We start from the raw sequence: 18,206 nt of genomic DNA, 5'->3' as shown, positions 1-18,206 counted from the left end.
CCCGGCAAAAATGTAAACTGTAAGTCTGACTTACGCTTGGAGCCATAATGAAGTTAGTGAATGCAGCATAATCCAATGTGGAGGCAAATGTAAACAAAGCCGCGTCACTACTGTACATACAGTATTCATCCTCTCCGTTCGCCAACTAGTTCCACTGAACCATTTCTGACGTAATAACGAAACGCTGTAAGTTGAGGACATCGTAAACCGATTACCTCCCGAGAAAAACTTCAAAATTTTCAGGGGTTTTAATCAACAATCAGATAGAAAGACTTAAACTTCAACACACATTTGTAGCCGTGATGCTGACTTGTGTTGATATTCACCACTGACTGTTTGTTCTTAATTTCCAGAGTTGAACTTCTTCTCTTTTCTTCAAGGCGACAATCATCAGGTACGTAACAATGATGCTCACTGTACTGTGTTAAAATGCTGCAGAATTTAGCAGCTAAAACACTGAAAGCCTGTCGTTTTTGCGTTTTTTAAGACAGCTGACTCAGATCATCTCAAAAGTTCCTCTTATGAGAATCAATAAAACAAACCAAAAGCTGTGCTCTCTGTGTTAGCTCAAAGTTCCCCTCTGCAGTGACAAAAGATCCTGAGTCTGCCGCTCAGACACTGAAAAAAGAAACCGTTTGAAACCTGCTGTTTCATGGAATTTCCCATAAATCCTCTCTGATAGTGTTCCTGTTTCTAGAGCCTGACACATGAGAGTGAGACTTTTGACAAGTGATTGTCGTCACTCACAAAAATTATTCTCACTTGTCTCCAGTGGTGTAAAATCCAGCTGGTTTGGTTCTGAGATATCTGAGGTTTCTTCTGCCAGCCGGATACAATGAGGATGAATGTTTCAAAAGTTTCACATGTGGCTCGCATCATATTAAAGGAAAAAAAATAATTCAACAGCAGCTACATTTCCAGAATCAGCACCCCATCTATAGACCTCTCTGTTAGCAATTTTCACTGGAGCTACTTTCCCCTTTGAAGCATGAAGCCATCATTTTCTGTGCATTAACGGAGATGTTGCTTCTAGAAAAACAGCTGCTGGATAAAGCTGTGAGCAAAGAGACACAAAAATATAAAGGGAGATTTCTCAAAGCACCGAATTCCTGTCCAGCTGGTTAACACTAGAGGTTGTTAAAAATACTTTTTGTGACTTGGGTTTTTCTGCTGCTGTGCAATCAGGACCTTTATCAGATCCTTTTACACACTCCAAAGTGTCTTTTTTTAATTTTAAAGTCCAGTAAGCCTGTTGCTATGGATGACGTTGGTACTTATGAGTAAATTTAGTGACTGACTGATAGAAGTCCTGTTTGTTCCAGTGAATGTGAAGCAAAATATCAGATTAATATAAAAAACTGAGTCTAAAAACATGAACATGTGGCTTCTCGAACAAACATTTAATGGAGTAATTCTACACGTAGCATCAGTTTTTACCAGTCGTTTAGCAACTACCACGACAGCAGATTTGTTTATTGTATTCTAACAAATTGAAAACAACAATTTTCAAACCAATTAGTGCTGAGTTGTGACTGTTACGACCCGGTTTGTGGGCGGCAACGTAAAATGGAAACTGACACCAGAGTTTACAAAAATTAATTGTTTTTTTGTTTTGTTTTTTAAATGGTTTCTGTTCATATCTAGAGCAGAAACACAAGGAATAAACCAGGCAAACCTTCATCAAAACCTTCTGTTTTTTGACATTGAATGAAGACATTAAAGCTCATGCATCATGTCTGGTGTTTATAGATGGACTGAGTAGATTGTTATTGACTCAGCCATCGTCTTATTATGCTTTTAAAAGTTCATTAATGTGGTACTCTGTCAGACTCAGGTCTTAATGTTTGTGCTGCAGTGTTTTGTAAAATACTTTCAGGCCAGATCAGTGTCATTCATGCACTCGTTTCCGTTAATCTGACGGTGTCTGAACGTGTCAGCTTTATGTCTGAATGCACAGCCTGACACACGTTTCCACAAAAGTCACAACTGCAGTCTTACTAAATTGGAACAAATACCATTTCTGTATCACCGTCTCTTCCAGCAGCGGTACTTTGAGTTGTTTGAAGTGACTTGGGCTGGACTTCTTTCACATTTCAGCTCCAGTATTCATCCAGAAACATCACAGAGAGTCTTTCCTCTGAGTTTATAAAATACCTGCAGGGTGAGACAGCTGCAGAGTCCGTTTAAGCATCTCCAGAGTAGGAGAGCTGCGTGCATTTGTGCACGTGAAACAGCAGCACTGCTAGTTTCATTGTAATTTTAAATCATCTCTGACATGGAAGCAGCATTAGTCCGGATCAGGATCCAACACAAAGTCACACGAGACCAGCGAGCCGTCACACAGAATCACGGTTTCTTTTGTTGCTTCCAGAGATTTGCACACATTTACACACAGAACAGCAGCAGGAACTTTATTTATTAGTTAGAATAATTAATTATCCCCGACGTGGAGACAGGATTGATCAGCATCTAACAGCACGTTACTCTTCTTTTCCTTTAGTGGTTAGATAATCATCACACATGGACAGAATTTTCAGTGTTTAAGAAATCCTAAATGAACTAGTCTGTCTGATGAGCTGCTATTAGTTGAGCTTTAGTCTTTAGTTTGTTGTTGCATTATCATGTTTTATGCATCATTCAGTGTTTAATCTCTAAATGGCAAATGTCACATCATGTGTACCACAACGTTTTGGAGGGTTTGTCTGAATGAAGATGTGAGGAACTTTAATAGAAAAGTGTGATGTCGCTTTGATGGATCAGTGAAGACAACAGTGTTAAATATCTGATGTCTGAAACTGTTGGATGTCTGATTTTAGAGTTCATTCATGGTCTTTTTCATCCCCGTGTGTTGACCGATGCAGACTTTAAGCACAGACAGTTGATAAACAGAATATACACTACCATTCAAAAAAGGACTAGGTTTAGGCTTAGCACAGCCTCTCTGCTACAAGCACACCAAGTCTTTATTTTATTTTATTTGAGCTTTATTTTACCGGGTAAAAATGTTTGAGAACCAGTTCTCATGTGCAAACATGACCTGGCCAAGAGGCACCGGCAGGAACAAACACACATGTAAACTACAGACACAAATAGACAAATAAACATAACATAGAACAAAAGTAAACAAGTAAGAAGCACGGGATCATATGCATGAGTGAAAGAAACGTGCATGAGGTGTAGAAAGTGTGTTAATGTGGATTAATCCATTATCATGATTAATCTGATTAAAAATGTTAACGCAATTAACCCGTCTGCAGCTCAGAATGACTCAAAATCCCTGAAGCTAAATTTCTATAATTAATAATTTTGTGGTGTCTTGATCTTAAATAATTTGTATTTTATAAAACATTTTAGAGTCCTAACCTTAATATTTAAATTGGTCATATAAATTTGTATTCTATATAATATTTTACATCAGTCAAGCAAATTTATACGATATAATTTGTAGGGTGTTATTCTTGTTGTTACATATATGTGTATATATATATATATATATATATATATATATATATATATATATATATATATATATATATATATATATGTATAATTCCCTTCTTTCTTGAGTCTGTTTGCTCATGCAAAATAAAATGCAATTAATATAGACTAAAAACTAAGGATACTTAATTGTGATTAATCAAAATTCATCATCGCCAACTCTGATTAATCTGATTAAAGCTTTTAATCACTTGACAGCACTAGTGTATACATAGTATGTGTGTAAGTAAAGTCCAAAGTGATCAGCAGGAGCAATAATCAACTACAATCTGTTGGAGTTTAAGCTTGAAGGTGGTGAGTGGAGTCAAAGCTGGAAGTTTGAGGATGTTTTTAAGGAGTTCCAGTTGTTAGCTGCTGCAAAGATAAAGGAGTTACAGCCAACAATAGTGGAAGTCCTGGAGATTGATGTGTTCACTAGACCTAGCAGGATATGAATTATGGTTGAGGTGAAGAAGAGAGGACAGGTAGGGAGGAGTCTTGTCCAGAATTGACTTATAAACAAAATGAAACCAGAGGTGAATCTGCCGGGTATGAAGGGAGGGAAACCTCACCAGTTTATAGAGATCACAGTGGTGTGTTGCATGTGCTGGAATACTAAAAGCTGATCTGCTGCGTGTATGGAAACCACCAGGTCCTAACACTGCTCCTGTCCTGTCTCCTCAGCATTACAACATGGTCATGGCGGCGGCGGCTGCATCGGCCTCAGACGACCACGAGCTGCTCCTCAACCGCTTCCTGCCCTACAGCACCTCCTCCTCCGCCTCCCAGCTGTTCCTCGACCAATCGGGAGCCTCCTCGGCCGCCTCGCTGACCGCGCCGACCAACGGGGCGAGCAACTCGGGCAGCAGCAGCAGCCTGGTGTCATCCAGCAGCCTCCGCGACACCCACTCCTCGCACTCGTCCACGCACTCGTCCACGCACTCGGCGCACACACACCCAGGGGTGGTGGCCAGCCGGAGCAGCGCCGAAGCAGCGGTGGCGGCTATTTACGGCGGGATACCAGACGTTATATCGTTGGACTGACCCCAGAACAACCCTCTGGGCCCGGCTGCAATCACAGACTGGCTGAAGGGGAAGGTGTTCATCCAGGAACTAGACGGGCCCCGAGTCCTCAAACTGAACGCTTCTGGTGTCGTAACGACGAGACTGCCTTGAGAAGAGCACTAACGATGTGAGTAACGGGCTGAAAGGGTTCCTTCACTGACTGACCTGAGAACAGAACTGAGTCATCTTAAAGCGGTTAGCTGTGACTTCACACTGACGTCAGATCAGAAACCTGTGCAGCATGTGAACCCATGTTTCTGCTATTCTGGTACCAACCCGGCACAAGCAGCAACAACACAAAGGAGGAAGGCTCTTTTTTTACAGACAGGAGCGGCACCGTGTACAGAGAACAAAATCTATTTTCCTCTTTTACTTTTGTACGTTCAATCGGGATGTTTTCAGTCTGGTGAGCTGCTTCGGTCGCTGTTTGTACATGGAGGACTGACTCGTTTTGGTTTTTTGTTCTCCTCTCACACAAGCTTATACATATGCCTGTTGCCATCTGGTTATCTTCTCTTTTAGCTCCTTTGACTTTTCCTTTTTGCAGTTCTCCCTCCTTTTTTCTCAGATTTCGGGTGTATTTTTTCTCTATCAAAAGACGAACTTTTTCCAGACGCTGAATTTACAGTTTATTCATGTGCTGATAATTTTATTATGCTTCTAAGTTATGTATGATATTTAAGCAGCTCTAAATATAAATATATATATATATATATATATATATATATATATATATATATATATATAAAAATAAAAAAAAAAATATATATATATATATGCATTCCCTTTGACCTTCAGGTTAACGCTGTAGGGAGTGTGTAGGTGGAAATTAGCCATTTCTGGTTTTTCATTTTCACTCCTTCATTTCCTTTTTAAAGACTCTGCCGGCATACAGCATTTAGAAATGAAACTATTTATACTTGCCAATTTAGAGTTTTGAGCTGGAAGAGTTTTCATTTGTTCTTCTTTTTATTTTTTTTTTGCACAATGCCAAAAAAATAGCGCACGGTACGTATGAAAAGTAATCGGAGTGCAGTCACATCTGTGTGCCACAGTGTTTTCAGTCAAGTGTCCGCTGCTTCAGACACTTAAACTCTGTCCCTCTGTGTCTCGTCCTCTCAGCCGACTGTTAGAAAGGAATTAACATGGAAGGTCAAGCTGTCGTAGCAGCGTCAGCCTTTTAAAGACACAGGCGTCCATAACGTGTGACCGAGGTTAAACCAGTGCCTGTTTATGTGCGTGCTTCACGGCGTGAAATTAATGTCTTAAATGGTCGCCCACAGCCTCCACTTCATCTCGTTTCCTGAAGATAGAACCTGTGACTGATATGTTTAAGCATCTAGACCAGGGGTGTCAAACTCGTCTTAGTTCAGGTTCCACATTCAGCCCAGTTTGATCTCAAGCGGACCACACCAGTAAAATCACAGTTTTAGCTTAAAAAAGAACGTTCTGAAAATGCTCACATTTAAGGAATTATCTTTTTCACAAAAAAATCATGAACAACCTGAAATTCCTTAAAAAAATAAAGTGAATTTCAGCAGTATTACACCTCAATTTATCATTTCCACGTTCTAACTTCCAGATCACAGTGTCCACAAAGTTACACAACATTTAGTCACAGCTAACTGAACTGAATAATATAGTGTTTTACTTTATGATAAAAAAGACAAAAAAAAACTACAAAAATGGGACAAAATATTACAAAAATTAGACGTAATATGACAAAAATGAAAAGCAAAATGACAAAGTGTGACAAACGACACAAAACAAAAACGAGGACAAAAATTAGACAAAAAAGTTCCATAGTGCCAAAAAAATTTAACAATCATAAAAAACAGACAAAAATTACACAAATGAGACAAAAAAATGGCAAAAGCAAGAAACCAAATGATAAAAAATAGACAACACAAGTGAGACAAAAAACACAAAATGAGAAAAACCATACACAAAACAACAAATAAAGCAGAACACAAAATTACAATAATAAGAAAAAAAACACGAGCGAGACAAAAAGGACACACAAAACAACAAAAACGAGGAACAAAATGACAAAAACATGAGACACAATAAAAGTCAGCCAAAAAACAGGACAAAATATTACAAAAATGAGACTCAAAATGGATAAAGAACAAGAACAACTTATTAATTATTTTAAATTTATAGTTTTACTAATTTACAATCTGCAGTTAATGTCTTCTGTGTAATTTTTACCAGATTGGACCCTCTGGAGGACCGCTTTTGGCCCGCGTACCGCATGTTGGACACCCCTGATCTAGAGAGTTAACTTTGGGTTGTGATAAAGCGTTGAATCGTTATAAAGAGGTTGTTTAGTGCCACAGATCTAAAATCTCAGCTTAGAGCAGGCGCAGAGCCAGAAGATTTAAAATAAAAAACTCGCTGAACCGTTGGCGTGTGATGTGTACGTGTCAAAACGATGTCCAGATTTCCGGATACCTCGATGTTGTTGCCATCCGGCTGAAAACGCAGGGTTTCACTCATGAATGTATCGTATAATTTGAAGACTAGACACACTGGTGGTCTTTGCTTCCGTTACAGAAGAGATCCACTGGTTCCATCCTGCAGCCGCTTCGTCCTTCAAACTTTCCCCCGTTGTCAGTTTGTCTTCGATGTCAAACTTACAGACGTCGGAGACAGGAAGCTTAACCCTCCTGATGTCTTCATTTACAGGCACCAAAAAATATTGTTTCCTTGTCTGAAATAAATCCAAAAATTCAGCAAAAAATTCCCCAAATTTCAGAAAATTTGCAAAACCTTCAGGAAGAAAATTCCAATAATTCCTTAAAAGTTTTATTTATAAAAAAAACAAAAACAAAAAAGAAAAAACAAATTTGGCAAGACAATTTTTGTAAATATTTTCAAAAAATGAGTAAAAATCTTTCAAAAAAAATCCTAAAAATATCTAAAGTGATTCCATATATATCAGTAAAACCTCTGATATTTTCTTTAAGAACATTCACATAAAAATCAACCAAAATCCAGCCAAATTTGCTGGATTTTGGTTGATTTTTATGTGTATGTTCTTAAAGAAACATTTTTAACTTTTTTTTTTCCACCAAAAAATGTTAAAAAATTTCCCAAAAATGTTGAAAATGTGGACATCAGAAGTTTCACTGTGAATTTTTTTTATTCTCCACATTTTCCAACTTAAAAACGGGTCAGTTTTGCCTCGCAGGGCGACACGAGGGTTAATTCTTCCCCCTGAAACGACCAGATAATCACTTCTGACAGGAACCCCGTCACCTCACATCCCTCCCCTTGTTCTCCTCAGGAGAACCGACCCGCCTCCCAGCTGTCGTTTTACCGGAACAAGTCTTTGTGTATTTCCTGTGTTGTGCAGTATTTTATTTATTTTGTATTCTTATGTCTATATATTATATTTTTACAGGTCGTTGTGAGAGTCGCCGTCACTCGGGAGGCTGATGTGATTTTATTTAATATGCGTTTCGTTATTCTTTGCAGCACCACAGCTTCTCAACAGAAAGGTATTGTTCAGTTGTTCACGGTGGGAATAATGTGTTTTCTTGGGGGCTGACGTCAGTCGCAGTTTGTAATAAGGGAACAAAAACACATGCTTAATTAATGTGAGCGTGATTCATGATGATTCATGGTGTGAATGGATTCAGGATGAGTCCCTGTTGCTCACCATTAAGAAATGATCGTGTCGCTGGGAGTTGATGTGTTCGTTTAGCACATAATTGATCATCAATTAATGATTAAGTCACAGTCACTTCATGCATTCATTTAGATGTTGCCACGTTGGCTGGAATCCAGAGCAGCGTTGACTCAGACAGAAATATGAAGCTAAACTCTGATGCAAACATTGACATCAGCTGACATAAAGTTAAAAGAGCACATAGACATAATTTCAGATGATTTACTGAAGTAATAGTACCAAGAATGTAAAAAATACTCTTTTACAGGCAAGATTCCTGAATGAATCGATTACAAATGCAGCAAAATGTAGTAGAAGTATTGAAATAAAGGTCCTGGTTTGTTCCTTCTGATTCATATATCATTAGATTATTAATTTTGAATAATCAATGTAGGTTACTGTTGTAGCTGCTGCAGGTTCAAAATACTTTATATCCATTTTTTTATACAGAGACAGAAGATAAATCTGAGGATTCATTGGAGAGAAAAGAAGCAAAACTAAAGTTCTGATCTACAAATTTAGTTTTCAGTTGGAAGCTTTTTTTTGGATATTGGATAATTCAAACTCTTAGAGGGAAAAATCACTATTTCATGGAGCTTCTAACAAATCATAGACATCTGAAATATGACCCCGACTCCACACTGCTATTTTTAACCCTCCTGTTGTCCTCATTTATGGGCACCAAAAAATATTGTTTCCTTGTCTGAAAAAAATCCACAAATTCAGCAAAAAAAATCCCCAAATTTCTGAAAATTTGCAAAACCTTCAGGAAGAAAATTTCAACAAATCTTTAAAAGTTTCCCTTAAAAGTTTTATTTTTTAAAAAAATCCCCCAAATTTAGCAAGAAAATTCTTGTAATTCTTTTCAAAAAATGAGTAAAAATCTTCCCAAAAAAATCCTAAAAATATCTATTTTCACTGTGAAAATAGATTTTTTTTTTCTCCACACATTTTCAAACTTTAAAACGGGTCAATTTTGACCCGCAGGACGACATGAGGGTTAAGTAGGCAGAAAAAGTTGGAAACCACTGTTTTAATCTTTAACAATGTGTTCGATTTTTAAACCTTTTTATATCATCCATTGTGAAAAATCTTCATTTTTAAAGCGACTAAAGCTGTCAGATGCACGTAGTGGAGTCGAAAGGATAATATTTACCTCTGAAATGGAGCAAAATGCAAGTGTGAAGTAGTATAAAATAGAAATACTCAGGTAAAGTACAAATACTTAAAAAGTACAGCCCCACAGAGCAGCTTAATTGCACTGAAACATGTCTGTTTTTAACCGCACATGATAGTTTTAGTGCACTCAACATCTTTCAACAACAGCAATAAAGATTTATCTTCAAAACTTTCAGAAAATACACGTGCAAGCTTGTAAATGTGACTTAAGGATCTGTTTGAATGTGACTCTGAGGGTAACAGCTTTGTATTTATGGCTGTTCTCAGACTAAAATGATGTCTTTTCTATCTTCCCTGTTCAAACAAAAGTGTCCAAATTTGCTACCACTTAATTTTCCTGATGTTCCTCTAAAATGAAACATAAATCCCAGTGAATCAGCTACAAACAGCAGATAAACAGGGACGCATTGCTGTGTTACTCTATTCCAACTGATTTGTTTGCGCTGGTAGTTACCATTAGTTGATGATTCATTAACAGGGTTTTTCCTGCCTGCTGGAGGTTTTCGTTCCTCCTGAAGCGGTTTTTTAGCCAGCGTCCAAGGAAAACAAAATCATTACAATAGAGAATAAAATAGAAATTCCATTTTTTGTCCAATTCTATCTGTTGGGATTTCGTTTATCGAAGCAGAATGGATATTTTTGTTTATCCAGTGCTTAGAAATAACAGTAAAATGCTTTTATTTTTATTAGATCACACCAACAAAGACTCTCTCTGAACATGGAAAACCCAGACCGAGTGTTAACTTATCACACAAACAAACAGGAGTTCATCATTTCTTCACGGTGAGCAGCAGGAACTCCTTCAGCTTTTATCCTAAAATGCTGCCTGACTTGTCATCCTGATGAAGATGTCGATCCTTTTGGTTTCTGTTCTGTCAGTTTGAATATTAATTAGCGGCGTTGGGATGCCGAATGCTTTTTGATCACGACTTAATTTATTGAATCTTCTGTCCTGGCGCTCGTTGTGCAGCCGGTTACAGTGATGAAGTGGGAGAACAGACCGTGTTGAATGTGTTTCTGTTGAAGTGCTCTACATACCAGGGTCTTTATGGGACATACAGGATCCTCTCCCCCTCCATCAGCTGCCCAAAGCTCCCTCCTGTGGTTTCATTAGTTTTAGGGAGAAGCAGTCAAATACTGAGTTTTCTTTGTTCCACTCTAACAAACGTCATATTGCATGCAGGGATGGAGAAGCACAGGGCTGGAGCCGTCTCCCCAACGTCACTCACATGTATAATATATATGAATATATACATGGAATAAGGCCACTTCTGTCAGTAGTTTCTCTTAATGGTGTTTAAAAAAAAAAAAAAAAAAAAAACTCCACAGGCGACCTGGACAAGCAGCTCAACTCTGGTTGTTCGTAAACAAAAGGGAAAAGTCGACGACGTGTAAATTGTTTGTATGGAACCCTGAAACCTGAACGTTCAGATCCAAACGTGGGTGTTTGACGTCCGTTTGTATGTGTGTCAATTCAGAGCGAGAGAATAAAATAATTTATATATTTTTTAGAAAATGAAAACTGTACTATTATTAATGAAAAAAGACTGTGGCCAATAAAGAGTCTCACACAAGTGAAGTAATCTCAAAGTGGAGTTGACATCTGCACTCACTGCCTTAAAAACATTCACAGGTTCTGTTTCACGGCTCTAATCTGAGAAAAAAAATCATTTTAAAAATTTAAAAAAAGGCTTTTCAAGGAGGGAAAGGAATGACAGTGTACAGTAGACCCATGTCAGTTTGTACAAATATACCAAGTGAAAAAAATATTTATTACCTGCATTGGAAGAAATTGTTTACTTATTGAATGTTACTTGTTTATGTAGAAAAGTTTAGATGTAATAAAATGCATTCTGCTATTTCTCTGTGTGTTTCCCCTTATTTTTTTTAACCCTCATGTCGTCCTGCAGGTCAAATTGACCCATTTTGAAGTTCAAATATGTAGGGAAAAAATATATATTTTCATAGTGAAACTTCTGATGTCCACATTTTCAACATTGTTGGGAAATCTTCGAACATTTTTTGGGGAAAAAAGAAATGTTAAGAATGTTTCTTAAGAACATTCACATAAAAGTCAACCAAAATCCAGCAAATTTCGCTGGATTTTGGTTGATTTTTATGTGAATGTTCTTAAAAAAAATATTAGAAGTTTTACTGATAAATATGGAATCACTTTAGATATTTTTAGGATTTTTTTTGAAGATTTTTACTCATTTTTTGAAAAATATTTACAAGAATTTTCATGCCAAATTTGGGGGATTTTTTTAAAATAAAACTTTTAAGAAATTATTGGAATTTTCTTCCTGAAGGTTTTGCAAATTTTCAGAAATTTGGGAAACTTTTTGCTGAATTTTTGGATTTATTTCAGACAAGGAAACAATATTTTTTGGTGCCTGTAAATGAGGACAACAGGAGGGTTAATGATCTCTGGAGGAAGAGTTGCAGTTTTGTTGTTTTACAACCCTGCTGCACTTTAAACCGAACACTGGGTGGCAGCAGAGAGTTGTTTTGCTCAACTTTCCTCCGTGCGTAACTGAGTGTTCCAAATTACGCACGCCCTGTCAGCTGCAGCCGGTGCTCTCCTGGCTGCGACACAATCTATATTTAAATGAACATGTTAATTATTGAATATCTCTGAACAGATTAATTCGGTGTTTGGTTTTTTTGACTAAGAGAGACGGGGGAGACTCAGAGGAGGCTCATTACGCACAAGACTGATGGACGCATCAGATTTAATGTTCTCCCATAAACGCTCCAACCCCTCCCTGTGGATGAGGGATCGAGGGTGAAGCTTTCCTTTCCACACTGTCAGGAGTTGAAGCGGTGATGCTGCGCGACAATAGGTCTTGGAGAAGAGAGGAGGGGAGATGAGAGGGCAGGAGGGCGGGTGGAAAAGCGCAGAAGAGCTGGGATGGCGCTCCAAGACCCAGCTGTGTTTGGACGTTAATCCAGCTTTAATATATTTTGGTTTCTAGATCATCTCGAAGTGTCTGTGAGCTGCTGACATCATGAATGAAGAAAATGAGAGCGTTTCTTTGAACAGGTCTCTGTCGGAGATGGACCTCTTCAGCAACCTGGAGGACATCGACGTGACAGCTGATGGAAGCCCGATCCTCAGGTTCCTCATCTGCCTCGTCTACTCTGTGGTTTGTGCTGCGGGTCTGGTTGGCAACCTGCTGGTCCTCTTCTTCATCAGGGTCAAAAGGGAGAGAAGAAAATCCAGAGTGAACTTCTTCGTGCTCAACCTGGCGGTGACGGACCTGCAGTTCGTCCTCACGCTGCCCTTCTGGGCCGTGGACACCGCGCTGGACTTCAGCTGGCCGTTTGGAGACGCCATGTGCAAAATCATCCTGTCGGTCACCGTCATGAACATGTACGCCAGCGTGTTTTTTCTCACTGCAATGAGTGTGACCCGCTACTGGTCCGTCGCCTCCTCTCTGAAGAACAGAACTGTGCGCAAGTCATGTTCCGCCAAATGGATGTGCGCAATAATTTGGACACTGGCGACTCTGGCGACGACGCCGACGTCGATTTTCTCAACTGTCAGCAACGTAACAGGAGAAAAACTGTGTCTGCTGAGGTTTCCAGGTGGACAGTACTGGCTGGCTGTTTATCACATACAGAAAATAATCGTGGGTTTTGTTTTGCCAATGTCCATCGTGTCCATCAGCTACATGATGCTTTTGCGCATCATCCGCAATCGCAGTATGAAAACAAGCAACCCCAAACGGAGATCCCAGGTCACTAAATCTATCACCATCGTCGTGTTGTCCTTCTTCATGTGCTGGATGCCAAACCACGCCATCACCCTGTGGAGTGTACTGGTCAAACTGAACGCTGCAAACTGGGACCAGGCGTACTACATAGTGCACACATACGTGTTCCCGCTGACCGTGTGTCTGGCGCACACCAACAGCTGCCTGAACCCCATCATCTACTGCCTCATGAGGAAGGAGTTCAGGAACAAACTCACAAGTCTGGTCCACAGAGGATGATGTTCTGGAGCTTAGTGAAGGAGGTGACAAACAGTAACTAAAACAGAACACAAGCTGAGAGAGGAAAGGCTCCAGAAAGATGATGAAAAGACTCTGCTCCTGAAAAATGTTTCTTTTCCATCTTTCATCAGCGCTTGTCTTTAAACTGGAAAAAATGCTCCTCTCAAAACAAGAAAAAAACGTATTTCAAGGAACTTTTACCTTGAAATAAGTGAAAAAATCTGCCAATAGAACAAGTGAAAAGGGGCTTGGTAAGATTTCTTGAAATAAGATTGAGATCTTAAAATTAGCTGGGAAACTTATTTTAAGCTCTATTTTACCAGGATTGTCAAGCTTAGGTGTCTTAAAATAAGCCAGACATGCTCAAAAAATAGCAGTTTTTCACTCAAAAATAGATTTTTGCTTTCATGTAACCTCCTAACTTGAGATGTTTTAACCCTCCTGTTGTCTTTATTTACAGGCACCAAAAATACTGTTTCCTCTTCTGAAAAAAATAAAAAAGAAATCTGCAAAAAAAAAATCGACAAATTTCTGAAAATTTGCAAAACCTTCAGGAAGAAAATTCCAATAATTCCTTAAAAGTTTCCCTTAAAACTTTTATTTTTAAAAAAAATCCCCCAAATTTGGCAAGAAAATTCTTGTAAATATTTTCAAAAAATGATTAAAAATCTTCCAAAAAAATCCTAAAAATATCTAAAGTGATTCCATATATATCAGTAAAACTTCTAATATTTTCTTTAAGAACATTCACAAAAAATCAACCAAAATCCAGCGAAATTCGCTGATTTTTGGTTGATTTTTTTGCAAATGTTCTTAAGAAACGTTTTTTTAACATCTTTTTTTTCCATCAAAAAATGTTCAAAAATTTTCCAAAAAATGTTGAAAATGTGGACATCAGAAGTTTCACTGTGAAATATTTTTTCCCCACATTTTCAAACTTTAAAACAGGTCAATTTGACCTGCAGGACGACACGAGGGTTAAACTTATTTTGAGTTTTCTTGTAAAATTCAACTCAAAACAAGATAATTTCAAGATTGTTTGACTTGACAAGATATTTAAGATGCATTGTCCTAAAACAAGTCCCTCCATCTGCTGAAATGTCTCTTGTTAAGTGGATTTATCTTAAATCAAGTGGGATGAGACATTTTGACTAAAAATAAGACAAACAGACTTGATAAGATTTTGAGTTTTTGCAGTGTAGAGTGTCGTGATGTGGCTGGTTTCTATGGTGAACTCGTGTTTCGGTGCCAAACGCACAGATGTTCCTTATTTTGTGTAAACCTGTCACACATGTGTGCACTGTTGCGCTGCTTGTTATGTAACTGTTCTGTGTGTGTGAGGCATCTCCAGTTCACAGTCCGTGCATAATTGCGCATGGCAATTGGTGCACTCACGTTATTACTGAACAGGTAACAAGTGGCTAAAAGCTTTCTCCGTGCACACGTGAATGTCTTAGCAAATAATGTAACCAAGTGAGTTTATGAGAAAATCAGCACCTGTTGGAGCAAAAAGGGGGGAAATGTTGCAGGTCGTGTTTTTTAAGTCTGGGTTTAAAGACAACAGTTTGGAGACAGAAGATAATGTATGAAATGTGATTTTTGTAAATGTGCAAAAAAGTAAAAAACAGTATCTATGTGTGATAATAAAATGTACTCAAGTTGTCTCATGGATCAAATGTCCTCACAAGTACGAACTGATTGTGAAAAGACACCCTCTGGTATCAAGTTGTATATTATCATTTTGTGAAGGGAGACATATGAGCGAAATAAACAGTCAAAACTATAGATGAGCGGTCCCTGTATATTTTGGCAATTGGATTTTCCGCTCTGAAAATCTGTTTATTCACCAACACTTTATTTAATAAAAGTCCCATCTAGTTTTTATGATGAATGTGATGTTTTAATTTCTCTGTGAATAACTGCAGTCTAATGGAACAGCTGGAGTTGTAACATCTGTCCTGATATTGATCATGAAGTATTGATCAGAATACTTATGGTCAGCAGTCATCCCTGAAGTTTTACATTAAAATCTTTACTTGTGTTGTGAACTTTGGTAAGAAGCAGAAACTTTTGCGTTGCCATGGATACATGAGTGTTAAATTCTGTCCATGTTTCCATTTTGGGAAATTCAGTCCAGCAGATGAGTTTGTTTTTACTGCCAGCTACATTCAGTCTGAGATATTAAGAATAAATAAATGGGCATAATGTGGAAATGAACAGATTTTATTTTTATTCATGTTCTAGAATGTGGAGGAATTTAGTCTCACAATCATAAACAATAAATATTATCTGAAAGTCGGGTTATTGTTGTTTATCAGCACAATACAAAAAGATTCATGTTAGAAATATTCCAGTTAAGACTCTAGAATATCATGATTTATGTAAATTTACCTCAATAATATGAATGTTCAGGTTAAGATTGTACAGTGATATTTATTATGTAAGTTCAGCTGATTAAAGTTTATGACTCTGCACTACAATATTATTTATTATTTAAATTGACATCATTATTATAATATTTAGGGTCAGACCCTACAGTATTGAGATTAATAAATCAAACATTCTATAAAATGTAAATACACTGAACTCATTTGCATATATTTAAGTGAGACTCTACAATATTATTTAACACAAATCTATCTATATCAACATTTTAATCATTTTTACTCCCAACATTTACTGGACTGATTTAAACATTCAAATCACTCCTTTCTAATCCTCTGTTGTTCATTCAAACCTGAGGCCTTAAATAGAAACACACAAGTATCTGATTGAAGGAACTTCTGCAGAGTCCTGGTTCCAGAACATGATCATAGAATTATAGACAAACTTTAACAAAAGCTGCCTGAGAGTTTACAGCTTTTTATGTTAGATTTATTCAGTAATTGAATGAGAGTTATCAGCAAAAATCAAGTGTTCATTTGATGAACTTCATTTCCTAAAACATCCAGAATTGGAGGTCATGTCTTTGGCAGCTATAAAGTTTCTGCTCCTTCAAAGTTCACAACACAATGAATTCCTAAAACACTCTCAATGCTGGAGAGCATTTGATGCTGAAGCAGTGAGCAGTTTTTCTGTTTCTTCTCTGGAGATGCACAATGAGGGACGTCTGCAGAGACTGAGAAAGAGTCTCACCACATCCTGACATGAGAAAAAAGACTTTATTGAAGACTACAATGAGAAAAACTATCAGACAGCAGACGGCTGCATTCAAGGTGAGATCTGAACATCTAATCTGGAACAGGAATTCAGTAACCAAAATTCATGATGATTTTTTTTTTCAAAGAAAACCTTTCTGGAGTGTCTTTCACGGCCTCCTTTACATTATTTCATCATATGGCACGTTTTCACAACACGATGAAAAATCACATTTTTTTTCGACATAGTATAGTATGGCGTTTTTTTTTGCGCCAAAATTCATGATTTTTTTTTTTTCAAAGAAAACCTTTCTGGAGTGTTTTTCACGGCCTCCTTTACATTATTTCATCATATGGCACATTTTTACAACATGTTGAAAAATCGCATTTTTTTTCGACATAGTATAGTAAGGCGTTTTTTTTGCGCCAAAATTCATGATGATTTTTTTTTCAAAGAAAACCTTTCTGGAGTGTTTTTCACGGCCTCCTTTACATTATTTCATCATATGGCACGTTTTTACAACATGTTGAAAAATCGCATTTTTTTTCGACATAGTATAGTAAGGCGTTTTTTTTGCGCCAAAATTCATGATGATTTTTTTTTCAAAGAAAACCTTTCTGGAGTGTTTTTCACGGCCTCCTTTACATTATTTCATCATATGGCACGTTTTTACAACATGTTGAAAAATCGCATTTTTTTTCGACATAGTATACTATGGCGTTTTTTTTGCGCCAAAATTCATGATGATTTTTTTTTTCAAAGAAAACCTTTCTGGAGTGTTTTTCACGGCCTCCTTTACATTATTTCATCATATGGCACGTTTTTACAACATGTTTGAAAAATCGCATTTTTTTTCGACATAGTATAGTAAGGCGTTTTTTTGCGCCAAAATTCATGATGATTTTTTTTTCAAAGAAAACCTTTCTGGAGTGTTTTTCACGGCCTCCTTTACATTATTTCATCATATGGCACGTTTTTACAACATGTTTGAAAAATCGCATTTTTTTTCGACATAGTATAGTAAGGCGTTTTTTTGCGCCAAAATTCATGATGATTTTTTTTTTCAAAGAAAACCTTTCTGGAGTGTTTTTCACGGCCTCCTTTACATTATTTCATCATATGGCACGTTTTTACAACATGTTTGAAAAATCGCATTTTTTTTTCGACATAGTATAGTAAGGCGTTTTTTTTGCGCCAAAATTCATGATGATTTTTTTTTCAAAGAAAACCTTTCTGGAGTGTTTTTCACGGCCTCCTTTACATTATTTCATCATATGGCACGTTTTTACAACATGTTTGAAAAATCGCATTTTTTTTCGACATAGTATAGTAAGGCGTTTTTTTGCGCCAAAATTCATGATGATTTTTTTTTTCAAAGAAAACCTTTCTGGAGTGTTTTTCACGGCCTCCTTTACATTATTTCATCATATGGCACGTTTTTACAACATGTTTGAAAAATCGCATTTTTTTTCGACATAGTATAGTAAGGCGTTTTTTTGCGCCAAAATTCATGATGATTTTTTTTTCAAAGAAAACCTTTCTGGAGTGTTTTTCACGGCCTCCTTTACATTATTTCATCATATGGCACGTTTTTACAACATGTTTGAAAAATCGCATTTTTTTTCGACATAGTATAGTAAGGCGTTTTTTTGCGCCAAAATTCATGATGATTTTTTTTT

At 37.3% G+C, this 18,206-nt stretch overlaps 2 protein-coding genes across 4 annotated transcripts in view; both read left to right on the top strand.

Annotated features, from left to right (window-relative positions):
- Positions 1 to 5,245, top strand: part of pias1a (protein inhibitor of activated STAT, 1a) — a 75,088-nt gene extending 69,843 nt beyond the window's left edge. For all 3 annotated transcript variants that reach the window (XM_023270658.3, XM_055011646.1, XM_055011644.1), the window contains exons 12-13: positions 354 to 394; positions 4,162 to 5,245. In XM_023270658.3, coding sequence (XP_023126426.1) covers positions 354 to 394; positions 4,162 to 4,521 — 401 coding nt within the window. In that variant the 3' untranslated portion in view covers positions 4,522 to 5,245. The remainder of the gene's footprint in view (positions 1 to 353; positions 395 to 4,161) is intronic.
- Positions 5,246 to 11,577: 6,332 nt separating this feature from the next.
- On the top strand, positions 11,578 to 13,656 carry rxfp3.3a1 (relaxin family peptide receptor 3.3a1). Its single transcript, XM_023270667.3, has one exon. The coding sequence runs from the start codon at positions 12,403 to 12,405 to the stop codon at positions 13,387 to 13,389; it is 987 nt and encodes a 328-aa protein (XP_023126435.1). The 5' UTR covers positions 11,578 to 12,402; the 3' UTR covers positions 13,390 to 13,656.
- The last annotated feature ends 4,550 nt before the right edge of the window (positions 13,657 to 18,206 follow it).

This window comes from Amphiprion ocellaris, chromosome 1 (genome assembly GCF_022539595.1).
Source record: "Amphiprion ocellaris isolate individual 3 ecotype Okinawa chromosome 1, ASM2253959v1, whole genome shotgun sequence".
NCBI classification, from domain to species: Eukaryota; Metazoa; Chordata; class Actinopteri; family Pomacentridae; genus Amphiprion; species Amphiprion ocellaris.
This window is presented reverse-complemented; position numbering and strand designations above follow the sequence as displayed.

Excerpts from the sequence above, each read along its gene's own strand:
- rxfp3.3a1 (XM_023270667.3), top strand. The coding sequence starts at position 12,403 with ATGAATGAAGAAAATGAGAGCGTTTCTTTGAACAGGTCTCTGTCGGAG.